This window comes from Pantherophis guttatus, chromosome 3 (genome assembly GCF_059756535.1).
Source record: "Pantherophis guttatus breed Tessera chromosome 3, ASM5975653v1, whole genome shotgun sequence".
NCBI classification, from domain to species: Eukaryota; Metazoa; Chordata; class Lepidosauria; order Squamata; family Colubridae; genus Pantherophis; species Pantherophis guttatus.
Genome location: NC_142065.1, coordinates 68432986 through 68447163, shown reverse-complemented (window position 1 = coordinate 68447163; position 14178 = coordinate 68432986). Strand labels below are relative to the sequence as shown.

At 36.0% G+C, this 14178-nt stretch overlaps 1 protein-coding gene across 10 annotated transcripts in view; it reads left to right on the top strand.

The window, feature by feature from the left end:
- The window catches only part of DOCK7 (dedicator of cytokinesis 7), a 127191-nt gene extending 114539 nt beyond the window's left edge, over positions 1–12652 (top strand). For 7 of the 10 annotated variants that reach the window (XM_034415236.2, XM_087889777.1, XM_034415234.2 and 4 more), the window contains 7 exons: positions 4616–4750; positions 5388–5477; positions 7339–7575; positions 8834–8977; positions 10009–10115; positions 10705–10872; positions 12101–12652. In XM_034415236.2, coding sequence (XP_034271127.1) covers positions 4616–4750; positions 5388–5477; positions 7339–7575; positions 8834–8977; positions 10009–10115; positions 10705–10872; positions 12101–12143 — 924 coding nt within the window. In that variant the 3' untranslated portion in view covers positions 12144–12652. The remainder of the gene's footprint in view (positions 1–4615; positions 4751–5387; positions 5478–7338; positions 7576–8833; positions 8978–10008; positions 10116–10704; positions 10873–12100) is intronic. The other 3 variants (XM_034415235.2, XM_034415232.2, XM_034415229.3) reach the window with 1 other exon arrangement.
- The last annotated feature ends 1526 nt before the right edge of the window (positions 12653–14178 follow it).

Below are 14178 nucleotides of genomic sequence, written 5' to 3'. Positions count from 1 at the left end.
TTTTCTTCCTTTTTCCCTGATATCACCTGTGAGACAAAATCTCTGGCTGTATCTTTATCTGGTTTTACGCTCCCTAAAACAATTTGCAGTTTGTCCGTTTTAATTTGATGTTAGATTAATACTTGTTCTTCCCAATTGCAAAATTCCAGGAGAGACAATAATAACTTCAGAAAAACCAGAATATGCAATTAAATATACACTAGCACGTGTTTGCTCTGTTCACAGCAAATAGGCTAGACTAAAAAGTTCAGTTAATACTAATACCATTTTACTTCTACTGTATGTTTGTTCATTGACCAAAATCTTAGACTTATTGTGTTCCCCAAAACAGCTAGCAGTTTGAAGTTATGAAAACTGACATTTTTAAAAGACTTCTTGTCTGTTCATGCAAATGTCATTTGGATTTAGAAAATACAACACGTCTAAATCTTTGGTTTTAAGATGTCCATGCTATTGGAATCAGATAGCACTATAGAATGCATCTTCTTTAACAATTTGCTTATGTCATATAAGGACATCCATCCAGTGTGTACCCACACCCAGGTGTAGAGGTAATCTTTCAGAAATAGATACTCAAGACTGCACACAGCTTGAGCCAACACCCCTCCCCCCCGCCATTATTCTCCCTTTCTCAGCCACTCCCCTGGTTTTTTTGGCGGTTTTTCGTTTTTACTTCTAGCTGCTTCTCTCATTCTCTCATTTCTTTTTTGACCATATCCATCCAGCTGTCAAAGGAGACATCTAAACTGCAAACTCAAAGCTAGACCAAGGTCACATGCAGCCTTAAACTCTGGATAGCCTGAAAGCAGTAGCCAAACATCCAGCGTACTCTTCACAGAGCTGAGTTTTATTTTTAAACTATGTTTGTGCAATATGGCCATTTTCCCATGGTAAATTATTTGCTTGATGATCCTGAACAGATGATCAAAGAAATCTGAGGTGGCTCTGATTATATCAGTTAGCACACTGTTTGGAAATGAAGAGCATATAGCTTTTTATTTTAACAGATTTTAAAAAATAATAATTTGCGGGAATGGGGGCAAATTTCTCTGTATTTTATCTCCCCATGAGTCTGTGGGCAGAATGAAAAGAAAAACTATAGAAAACATCCTCATTGTAGCAAGACAGCCCTTAAATCCTGTTTGTAGAATATGATCTTATACTGTAAAATTCATCATTTTTATAAAAGCCTTGGAGATATATGAGGACTGAGCCTGATTTGAGAGTGACCAAGTTTTTGCATTTCCACAAGTAATTACACTTTAAAATGATCCAATTAAATGTATTATTACAAATGCATCTTCATTTAAGCCATACAAATGTTTGGTTTATGGTCTTAGAACCACACAAGATAGAAATGATATTAATGTCCTTTGTTTGTTTGGCCAATAGTTTAATTGACAAACAAGTCTAAAAGTTGCATCTGTGTTCACACTTGCAACCCTGGTGTTGACTTAACAACCATAGATTCACTTAATGTCCAGGATGATTTGCTTAATTACCTTCATAAAAATGGTCATAAAATCAGATCTGATTCAACTTATGACCGCAATGATTTCCGACAGAAATTCTCGTCCAAGTTGTGGTTATAAGTTGAGGAGTAGTTGCTTGACAATTCTGACCTATAAAAAGTCAAACTTTGGCACCTTTTTTCAAATTATTCCACATTATAGACTGATGGGCTTTTTCAGAACTCTCGTGCCATGCAGAGGTGGGTTTCAGCAGGTTCTGACCAGTTCTGGAGAACCGGTAGCGGAAATTTTGAGTAGCTTGGAGAACTGGTAGTAAAAATTCTGACTGGTCCCACCCCCATCTATTCTCTGCCTCTCAATTCCCAGCTGATTGGGAGGAAATGGAGATTTTACAGTATCCTTCCCCTGTCATGCCCACCAAGCCATGCCCACCAAGCCATGCCACACCCACCAAGCCACACCCACAGAACCGGTAGTAAAAAAAATTGAAACCCACCACTGGTGCCATGGTATGCTAAACCAATCAACCTATTGGTTCTAAACAGCCAGAATTAGCCACATAGGCTTGTTTTAAAAAAATATGTATCTGGAAGTATGTAAAGGGTAGCCTTTATCAGTAAATGTAAATCACTTGATACTTGTTATTAGTCCTGAAGTAATGTTAGAAGAAATGAAAGCTGGCCGCCTCTTCTAAGGCTCAAGGCTGAATTAAAAGATGCCAGTTTAAATTTATATGGCTAAAACTGTTTATATCACAGTTCCATGAATGCAAGACAGAAAATTATTTTTTCTACTTGCGTAATAAGCAAACGTGGCATTGATTCTATGTTGTGTTGCCCATTTCCCTTCCCTCACCAAGGCAAATTACCTTATTTTCACTGACAATCTATCCTAGGAAGGCTTAGCATATCGTATCCTACACAAGAAATTTTTTGCTGCAAATATTGTTACTGAACCTATGTGACTTCAAAGAGGTAACCCTCACCCCTGCTGCTCACGTGATGAGTTCTTTGTCTTTTAAAAACTGAGCCTGCTTGCATTTAATGGTGATGAAACCCTATTTTCTAAACCAAGGGTTTCCAAACCTGGTGACTTTCAGACTTGCGGATTTTAACTGCCAGAGTTCCTCAGCCAGTCATACCTGGCAGAGGAATTCTGGGAATTGAAGTCCACAAGTCTTAAAGTTGCCAAGTTTGAAGATTCCTGTTCTAAAAGGAGGGAAGACACCAATAAGCATTGGAAGAATAGGCCTGGCTCCAATCTTGAATAGTAATTTAATTAATAGTTAAAATTTTAATTGCTTGAATGATCAGGTCCTGTACAAAACCACAATAGGCAGCTCTTTTCCCTCGAAGCTTTTTGCAAATTGTAATCTGAGCATCTTCCTGAAAGTTTCTCTTTTCAGGCTAAAGCTGGAAACTAAGTCAGGGACTTGGTTTAGCTTTTTTCTCCTCTATTAAACATATTTTGAAACATAATAATGGGACACATTGTTCAAAATATCTCTGTGTGGTTGGTTTTTTTTTTAAGAAAAAGGAGAAAGATAGTGCACAGAATATAATTGTGCCATGAGAGTCAAGGTGAACATTTGGAGTCCTTTTCTCAACTATATTTGTTCAAGCAGTGTGATCTTTTTGTGGGGGAGGAAATTCCAATATTGGTAACCTTAATTTCAAACTCTATGCTGCTTTGTGTCTTTCAGTTACTTGTTGTCTTTATAAAATAGTGCACTTTTCAGTTTTGCTGCTATAAATCAGGGATAAGCATTCTGATGTCTTCCAGATGCCTTTCATTGCAATCCCCATAATCAGCGGTTAGTATGTCAATCGTCATGGATTCTGGGTATTGTAATCTCAATAGTCTGGAAAACACCAGTTGCTGTCTTTGGCATTAGTGTTGCTTTGATTAAATACCCAAGTGAAAGGAACTGCATGGGAACCTATAAAGAATAAACAGGATTTTTCCCATCCTATGGAACTCTGCACCCCATGACCCAAGATCCCCTAGACATGCACATGGTTTTCATGGCACAAAGGGAGAACTGGCAGGCAAAACTTCCTTAAACCATAAGCATTATTCCTATACTGCATAGAGGATAGAGCTGTATCCCTTGCAGTGTTGACAATGCAAATTTTACTACTACAAATAGAAGAATTTCAACTGTCACTGATATTTGAGCTGCAGACATATGGTATAGATCTCAGGAATAGAGGTTGGAGAAAGTTTGGCGACAGTATAACTAAAAACATCTTCCTAAATTGTTTTCATTTCTTCTAGAAGATAACATTATACTTGAGAACAACTCTAGTCTTACCATGGCATTCTTCACTCTACATTATATATAGAGTCAAGCATTACATATGATATATTGGGACAATACCATGTTCATTGCATAGCAAGCTGGAACTTCCTTAAACCAAGGTTGCTGTTTCAATCTTTGGCCATTGTTTTAAGAGAAGTTACAAATAACAGTCATTACACACTCACAACACCTCAGTATTTTTTTTTTAGTGCAGCAAACCACAATAGTGCTAAAATGGAAACACACATAATGGCGTCATACAAAACCATTATGTACTCATATCCACAAGATACAATTAGGTAAATCACAATATTTGCTTGATGGCATCTTTATGTATGTTCTGTCATCTGCCTCCCTGTCCCCCAGGTGCCCATGTTGAGTTGAACTATGTTGAACATAATTCATATTAGTGCTTAGACTGTAATATGCAGATTCATTCTGAAGTTATTCAAACTTGTAGAATTTAGAAATGTATCTTCCAATAAGATAGAAATAACAGTTAAAGAAACTTACCCATTTCTAAGGAACCCTCTTCAACTGATACACCTATTATCATCTAAATTCAGGCCATTAAAAGTTATTCCATTCTTCCTATGCAGAGCTAAGCCACTGGGTTTTTTTCTTCCAATAATGCATGAGATTCCCATAGATCTCATAAGTGTAAAATTTAATTTTGAATTTTGCCTTTGTGCTGTAACTTGTAGAAATTATCACTAGTACTTTTGGTTAGTTGATTGTTGTTGTTTTATCCTGGCATGAGGTTGTATTTTAGATTTTTTTAAAAAAATAATAACATACTTTAATATCATATTTAAATATCATATAACTTTATATACCTTAGGATGGTAAGCGAATGTTTGGTACATACTTCCGTGTTGGCTTTTATGGAACTAAATTTGGAGATTTGGATGAACAGGAGTTCATGTACAAGGAGCCTGCTATAACAAAACTTGCTGAAATTTCTCATAGATTAGAGGTGAGATTTCCTGATCAAGTTTAGAATAGTAATAAAGATTTTAAACTGTTTTGCTTTATTTCTTTTACTGAATTTAAAAGAAGTTTTAACTGTACTAGTTTCAGTAACTTTAGTTTACATTGTTTTGTGAGTCACTTTCATGATCTATCTGCATTGAAATTTGGGGTATGTATATCAACCAATATTTTTGATTTTAAAAATTCTCTTTATTTGTATACAATAATAAGTCATGCTTTCCCCCATGCTGATACTTGCTATAGATAATTCTATTTTGTCTATAGGAGGATTAGCAGTGGGAAAATGAACTTCCTAAGAACATATATAATGCAAAGTGAACACCTTGAGTCTCTGATGAAAACACGGGACATAAATCAGACAAACTATAGTACATTTATTATTCAGAATGTGATAATCAGAAAGCATGGTAAGAATGAGTAATGATTGAAGCTAGAGAGATAAGAAACAGTGTTTTCAGATCAGATAAAATCACTGGGTTTATAGCAGGTACTGTATATTCCAGTTCTACAGCTAGGAAAAAGAAGTCAATTATGATGAGATGGAATGTCTGCTTTTGCTCAACTTTTGTTTAAAATATTGGCTCCTGTTCAGTTCTTAATATCATGTTTATTATTTTCAGGGATTTTATGGAGAAAGGTTTGGTGAAGATGCTGTTGAGGTTATTAAAGATTCTAACCCTGTTGACAAGTGCAAACTAGATGCCAATAAAGTAAGATATTAATTTCTGATCAAATATTGTATTTTAGGCTTTGTCTCAATGAATATTTTTCCGCATGGTGTTAGAAATGGCCTAGATCTACCTGACTACTTCTCTCAAGAAAATAAGGATGACAAGTTGTATTTACACTTTCCCTTTCAATCTAGATATGAATAGCATGTTTCAGGAATGAAATTGACCAGGAAGAATAAAGCTGCTCTTTTGTTATACTGCTTCTGTCTGTCAACAAGTGTACAGGTATTCCTCAACTTATGACCACAGTTGAGCCCAAAATTTATGTTGCTAAGTGAGAAATTTGTTAAATGAGTTTTGCCCCATTTTACGACTTTTCTTGCCACATTTGTAAAGTGAATCTCTGCTGTTGTTAAGTTAGTAAAATGGTTGTTAAGTGAATCTGGCTTCCCCATTGAAGCCAGACAGTCACAAACAGTGATCACATGACTTTGAGATACTGCAACCGTCATAAATATGAAGCAGTTGCCAAGCATCTGAATTGACCATGGGGAATGCTGCAGTGGTTGTAAGTGTGAAAAATGATCATAAGTCACTTTTTTCAGTGCCTTTATTTTCCCTTTTTTTGTAACTTTAAACAGTCACTAAATGAAGTGTTGTAAGTCAAGGACTACCTGCATTAGATACATCACAAGACCCTGAAACCCCATCCTGAGGAATTTGGACTGGATGTGTCCCAGAGCGATAATGTAGTTTTTGAGGATTCTGGTATGGTTGTGTGAAAATATTTTTGTCCATTTTTGATTCTCTAAATGTTTGTATATTTTTGTTCCTGAATCAAAAATTTCATTTAAATATTCCTGATACAGGAAGATAATCTGATTGAACAAATGATGCTGTTTGGCACATGTTTCATTTATTTCATAAAACAATCTGGGTCAGTGTGAAAAAATAATCATCCCATTAGATTCTGTAACTGTTTGCAACTTCCATAAACATCGATACAGGTACTCCTGAATTTATAATCATTCTTTTAGTGATTGTTTAAAGTTACAATGGCACTGGAAAAAAATGAGTTATGACCATTTTTCACACTTACGACCACTACAGCATCCCCATGGTCACATACTCAAAATTTGTTCACTTGGCAACTGGCTCATATTTATGACAGGGTGATGTGATTGTCTTCTGCAACCTTCCATCAAACAGAATCAATGGGGAAGCCAGATTCACTTAACCACATTACTAACTGAACAACTGCAATGATTCATTTAACAACTGTTGCAAGAAAGATCATAAAATGGGGCAAAACTCACTTAAAAACTTTGTTGCTTAGTATCAGAGATTTTGGACTCAATTGTGACTGTAAATTGAGGACTATCTGTAATTATAGCAATGAAAGGCTTTGTATTATTGTCTCATCAGTTTCTTTTGCCATTGTGTGGGAATTTTGGACTGTGCCTCCATGACAAACCATTTCAGTATTGGAACCTTTAAAAACAACTATGAACTGCTTGAAGTCTATGGAGATTCTCAGTCATCCAGGCAATGATTGTCCCAAAGGTGCTTTTTCAGGAGGCCACTGAACTTTTCTTGTTTTTTTCTTTGAAAATGTTTCACTTCTCATTCAAGAAGCTTCTACAGCTCTGAGTGGTTGGTGGGGAATGGATGGATATATATTCCTTGCAGACAGATGGCCATTTGCATCCTTTTAAATGACTCTCTAAAAGGAGAGAGATTTTCAAAGAAAAAACAAAGGTCCAGTTGTCTCCTGAAAAAGCACCTTTGGGACATGAGCTGCTTGTTTCAAAATCTGCATGTGGGAAAGGACTTGTTCCAGCCTTAATATAATCTCTCATATCTATAATCAGTTATGTTCTAATCTGTTTTTGTTCTTCAGGCTTATATACAAATCACTTATGTTGAGCCCTACTTTGATACTTACGAAATGAAGGACAGGATTACCTATTTTGACAAAAACTACAATTTGCGCCGATTCATGTATTGTACTCCATTCACATTGGATGGCAGAGCTCATGGGGAGTTGCACGAACAGTTCAAAAGGAAGACTATCTTGACAACATCCCATGCTTTTCCTTACATTAAGACAAGGATAAATGTCATTCACAAGGAAGAAGTAAGTCTTGTACTTCCATTATACTCTGCCTTGAAGAGAGATGAAAGGGCTGGATGATCAAGGAAATGATGGATAATGTGCCTAGGGCAATATTTTCACACAGCTCAGTTTTAATTTGTAACACTCAAAAACGTTCAACAAGTTATTTTTAATTTGGTGGCATCTTCACAAGCCTGTGAGAAAACAGCCTATGCTTGCTTTATCAAAAAACTCTGCTCCTGCTTCTGCTTCTACTATTATTAACATAGTTTTATGTGACTGTTGAATAAATAAGGATCCTGAATTTATAGAAGCTTATAATTTAAAGTATGGTGAAGGGAATGAAGTAGAAGAAAGAGTGACGTGAAAGAATGCGGTTATCTATTTGAGTCTTAAATTAAATTAATGGCCCGTAGTCCCATTCCATTCCTTAAAAATCATAATTGAAAGTTGGATGAAGGACTAATGCCATGCCATGCCATGCTATCTTCAGTGGGAAACATGTTTCCTCCACAAAACGTAGATGTTTCATCTGCAGCAGGAATCTCTGTACCATTTTGCTTTGTAGTTCTCAGGATTAAAAAAGTATATCCTTACAAATCAAAGTATGTTTCTCAAAATACTAATTCACGTATTGACTTACATAGTAGCTAGCCATCTTTCATCAATAAAATATTTTTTGCTTCATCATCATTATCATCCCTGAGTTGTGAACTAATTAAATCCACAGATCACACTAAGTAATGTTTATATTTAGTTTTGACTTTTTATTTGTACTATATGTGAATCCATATACTGTGTGCTTTATAAACCATGATTTGGATTTTGTGCATGAACCCAGATAATTATGGACCACCTGTTTAGGTACAATTGCTTGGTATTCTTTCTTTTTTTTAAATTTGATTTATATGCCGCCCTTCTCTGGAGACTCAGGGCGGCTTACAATGCATTAAGCAATAGCCTTCATAGTTTTGTATATTTTTACAAAGTCAGCTTATTGCCCCCACAACTGGGTCCTCAATTTACCTACCTTAGAAAGGATGGAAGGCTGAGTCAACCTTGAGCCTGTCAAGATTCGAACTTACTAATTGCAGACAGCTGGAGTTAAATTACAATGCATTAGTCTGCTGAGCTATCCAGGCTCCTATTCTTCTGCCCTAATTTTTTAGTAAAGTCTGCACTGAGTAATGGGGGAGGTTTTCTTCCCCTTATTTAGAAAATAAAATCACTGTAAATGTCTTAATGCTTTTGCACATCTCTTGGGTCTTTATTTTGTTAGATAATTTTGACACCAATTGAAGTTGCCATTGAGGACATGCAGAAAAAAACCCAAGAATTGGCTTTTGCAACCCATCAAGATCCAGCAGACCCAAAGATGCTCCAGATGGTGCTTCAGGGTTCAGTGGGCACCACTGTAAATCAGGTAAAAATATAGACTGTCATAATGGGTTCTTAACCACAGTGATTTGGATACTGTTAAATACAGCTGTATTTTGATGGCTATGTGGTAGATTTTAAAAGGCATGCAGTATTAGATCATCAGAATAATGAAACAAGATATAAAATGGATGATTAGACCATCATTTAGATCTGTCAAATGCATCATGTAGAGAAACCATAACTTAATCTGTGGGACAGAAATGAGTGGAAAGTGCTATTGAATACGTTTGAGCACAAGCTAGAAATTTGAATTTATGCTCCCATTATCATTTGCAGATGTAATATAGATAGCATTACCAGACAATCTTAGCACAGTTCAGATTTCTTCCTGTTAGCATATATATGGAAGTGAAAAGAGTGGGTAATTTTCTATTGTAGGATGGTTTACATTCTGGTCCCTGAATTGATAGCAAACGAGAATACGCAATTATTATGCTTGGCAAAAGGGGAAGTAAAATTTCAATTCCATTCGTTCCTAAAGAGCCACAATCATCCAAGATCCAGAGGGCCTCTACTGGGAAGACCTGGTCCTTTGCCCAGGTCTTTGGCAAGGGAGAGTGAAATCCTCACTTTATCATGCTTGCGATTTTTTATTTGATTGTAATTTGATTGTTGTGACCTGCCCAGCATCTTTGAGAGTTGGGCAATATACCCAGATCAACTAAAAAATGAAGTCAGTAATATAACTAAGAAGTGCCTTTATGAATTAGTCTGTTGGTTTTATATTCTGAAGTTTTATTGATTTTTGCAATATTGTAGATAGTTCAAGGTTGTAGCTTTCTGTTGCTTAGCATCATACAACTGAAGTAGCATAATTTTAAATAAACACCAATACCTCAAATTAATCCAAAAATTCTCTCTCCCCCAATATATTAAAGGCAATTTACTCCTTTCACTATAATGCAGTTTTTGTGTTGTCTGTCTAAGGGCTTTTGGTGTATAATGTTTAAAAAATCTTACATTTTATTAAACATTTTGTGTTGATAAAATTATTCTGTCCTCTTTTCTGTTAAGGGGCCTCTGGAGGTTGCACAAGTATTTTTATCTGAAATACCCAATGACCCTAAATTGTTCCGCCACCATAACAAACTGCGGCTTTGTTTCAAAGACTTTACAAAAAGGTATTATATCATTTCTTGGAAAGACCTGTACTTTTTTCTCCTGAGTTAGCCAAAAGAAATATATCTTTTGGATGCTCATTGCTATGTCTCTTATGTTATTCAAGTCCCTTTCCACTTTTCAGTCTAATGGGTAGGAGATACTTTCTTAATACGATGCAATACAACTTTGAGAAATCACTGAAATGTTAAATGAAAAAGCAGAGTATCCTTATATTTGAGTCAATTGCTACCTATTTACATTTGTAAAATGCTGTAGAGGCCAGACATATAGCATAACAGTACACTGGTTTCATTTTTTTTTCTAAAAAGCTCTCCATATTAGAAAAAGACAATGTCCAGAATTACTTGGTAGCAACTGTGCCAAAATATAGAGAAACTATAGTGTTGAAAAACTAGCTTCAGCAGTACAGTATAATTACCCAAAAAACAAGCTGCATTGATTTTATGTGAAATGGACTTTCAAACAGACGTAGATAGCATTATCTGGGAAGCTTAAGGATGAACAAAGATAAATTGATAAAATGTTTAATTATCATCTAATACGTTTATGATCATTTGCTCACTTAAAATGCATTGTACTGTGTTCTAGGTGTGAGGATGCACTACGCAAAAACAAAAGCTTGATTGGTCCAGACCAAAAAGAGTATCAGCGGGAACTTGAAAGAAATTATCATCGACTCAAGGAAGCCCTTCAGCCCTTGATAAATAGAAAAATACCCCAATTATACAAGGCTGTTCTACCTGCTGCTTGTCACAGGTCATTCTAATATAACATTTCACATTTTTCCCCAAACGCCTCCTGAATGAGAACACCCCCCACCCCAAAATAACTATACCTAACGTAACCTATTGGGTAAGATGGTGCCTTTTTCGATACAGGTAGTCCTTGACTAACGACAACAATTTCCACTGCTAAGTAAAACAGTTGTTAACTGAGTCACACCCAATTTTGTGATCTTTTAAGTGAATCACTGACGTTAAGTAAGCCATGTGATTGTTAAGCTTTGCTTGTCGAAAGCCTACTGGAAGGTCACAAAAGGTGATCACATGACCCCATAAATATACGCCAGTTGCCAAGCACCCAAATTCTGATCACATGACTATGGAGATGCCCTGGAGTTCGTAAGTGTGAAGAACGGTTTCTAAGTCACATTTTTCAGTGCCGTTGTGACTTTGAACAGTCACTGAACAAATGATAGTTTGTTATACTACCTGTATTACATTTTGCCTGGCTCAAAGCCTGGCTACCTTTCCCCATCTATTCTGGGTAAAGGATAAGAGATTTCACAAATTAACAAAGTGAGGACCTCCTCACAACTTCCTACTGACTTTCAATAATCAAACTTAGTATGGAAGTTGGCAGGAAGTTACAAGTCCCAGGTGGCTCACCAATAGACCACCAGACAGATAAGTTGCTGCTGCCAGTGGGAGTGGGAACATGGCAGTGTGCAGATGGCTGGGGTGATGCAAGTACAACATGCACTTGAGAAGGGTAGGTTTGGGAAGGGTCTCGAGGTTGTCGGAGTGGCCAGGGAGGTGCAGCATGAGCACAGAGTGGCTATGGTAGGGTACAAGGGTGAGAGAGATTTGTGACCTTCCCTGTCAATTTCTCCATTGACTTTGCTTGTGAGAAGCTGGCAGGGAAGGTTGCAGATGGCAATCACATGACTGGGACACTGCAATAATCATTAAGCGTGAGCTGGTTGGAAGGACCCAGATTGTGATCATGTGACCTCAGAGGTGGTGAGACAGTCGGAACTTCAAGTACTGGTCCTAACTACTACTTATTCAGTGCCATCGAAACTTTGAAATGTTGTTGAACATTTGATCCTTAACCAAGGGCTACTTGTATTATTAGTTGGGAGTAATTGTTCTGTGGAAAAAACACTTCGTGCAACAGATTTTTTATTCAATTGGCAAGAAATAAACTTGATTCTGTTGTTTAAGTTGTAGTAGCTCATTTCATGTTTTTTTCCACCCTCCAGAGATTCCTTCAGCAGAATGAGCCTTCGCAAAATGGACATATAAGCACCTCAGAAGGCACTTAAGAGTTTTAAGGTACTGAAAAAGCAGGTTCAGTGTTATTGACACCGGAAAATATGTGGAATTTGCTCTGGGCAGCTAACACATGTTGTTTTGACTTGCATGGGAGCATTAAATGGCCAAATCTTTTCTCCTGGAAATGTAGTTTTAAAAGTCTGTTTTTGTAAAATCTATTGCCAACAGTATGAAAGTATTTTTAAAACTTTTTCTTTTTTTAATATTCAAAGGTACTCTGAATTCATCAACCTTATTTATAGCATTCTGTAATGTGATTTTTTTTTTAGTTTGTATATTTAATTTATAATAGCATTTTAAAAAGCAAACAATTTTTAATATAGTGTTTGTTTATATTAATGGTACTATTAAATATTTGAAAGTTTCCACTTTATTTCATGCTTTTCCTATTCATTGCCATGTGCAAACAGTTTTTTTAAAAAATGCGGATAGGTATTGCTGAAAGGAATGGTTTCTATAATAAATTTACTCTTGATTTATATATGCATGATTATTACATGTGAACTTAAAATTATTAGGGTAGCTTGGAACATTATGTTTTTGGTATAAATTTGTACTTTCTAATATTGTTTGGGGCCACTATAAATAAAACAGAAGGTCTGACTAATAGGTAAGGCACAATTTACAAATACGTATTATCTCCCATCTCTGCTAAAATTTTATGCTAGGACACCAGATTGAAAGGATGTGAATTATAGTGACATTTAAGATATAATCATATACTGTCATACCATATCCACTATTTTATTTACACATTTGAATATTCACATTCTGGTTAATTTATTTTTCTTCACTGTAAAGTTATCCACTTTTATTTGTAACGATTGGACAACTTTCTTGGCTACTTTCAAGTACCTCTTCTATATGGACATAGGGGGAAACTTATCTGGAATGTTTGTCATCAATTTCTGGCCTGATATAGTACATTTTAAGTTTAAGTTTTCTTTTGCCAGTGTTTTTCCTTAGCACCAAATTTGGTATCATTTTGTTTTATTATGGCGTTATGGTACTAATGGATATTCTCATCCCTCTTAGATAAATTGTCTCCAATATTCTGCTGAGTTGGAAAAGAACAAAAAGGCAAATATAATAATCTCCATCAAGCTTTACAATAAGAGTTATATTACCAATATGATCTACCACTGAAATTTGATGACAAGTTCTCATCAAATTCAAAGTGGTTCAGAAACCCAAATCACAGATTCGGCACCTTTTAACTTAGCCTCATTTATTGGGGCACGTCTCTGCTCATTGTTTTGAATACAAAGCCCCTTATTTTGGCCATCGATCAATACAAATGCATTCTATAAAACAAACAAGAAAAATTGTCCCCCCCATATCAATAACTTCAGAGGCTCACATGGTTAGAACATTGGGTTGACAATTTGCAAGCCCACATTCTAAGTGCTGCTGTGTTTACGGGGTGAGCTCCTGTCATTCATTCCAGGTCCTGCTGACGTAGTTTGAAAGCATGTGAATATGAGTAAATAAATAGGTATCACTTCAATGGGCTCATTAATGGGGACATGAAAGGAGTCCCCAACTGGGCATCCCCACAAGCAATGGTAATGTCACTGTCTGATCCTTTCACCTCACTGCTTCCAACACAGATGATGTATAGTACCATTTGTGGGAGAAGCTTACATATAATGTAGCAAAATTTTGTTACTTTTAGAGAAATAAATTTATCTTGATTGTTTAGGTAATCAACCGGTGAATGTCCTTATAAAACTGACAATACAAAAGAAGCTAGGATGTGGTTTCTATAGCACTTGAATCAAAGGGGCAATATGGGGTTTCCTATGGGATTTTCCTATATTTCCCTTCCAAAACACTGTGGGGACAAATCAATTTGAAGCATTCCATCACTAACCATTAACTATGATCAAATAAATCACTGAAAATCACTGAAACAGAAACACAGCCAATAATATGGAAGTCAGCCAATGATACAAATATCATTGTAACACCCATAATATACATTGGCTGTACTGAAAAAGATATG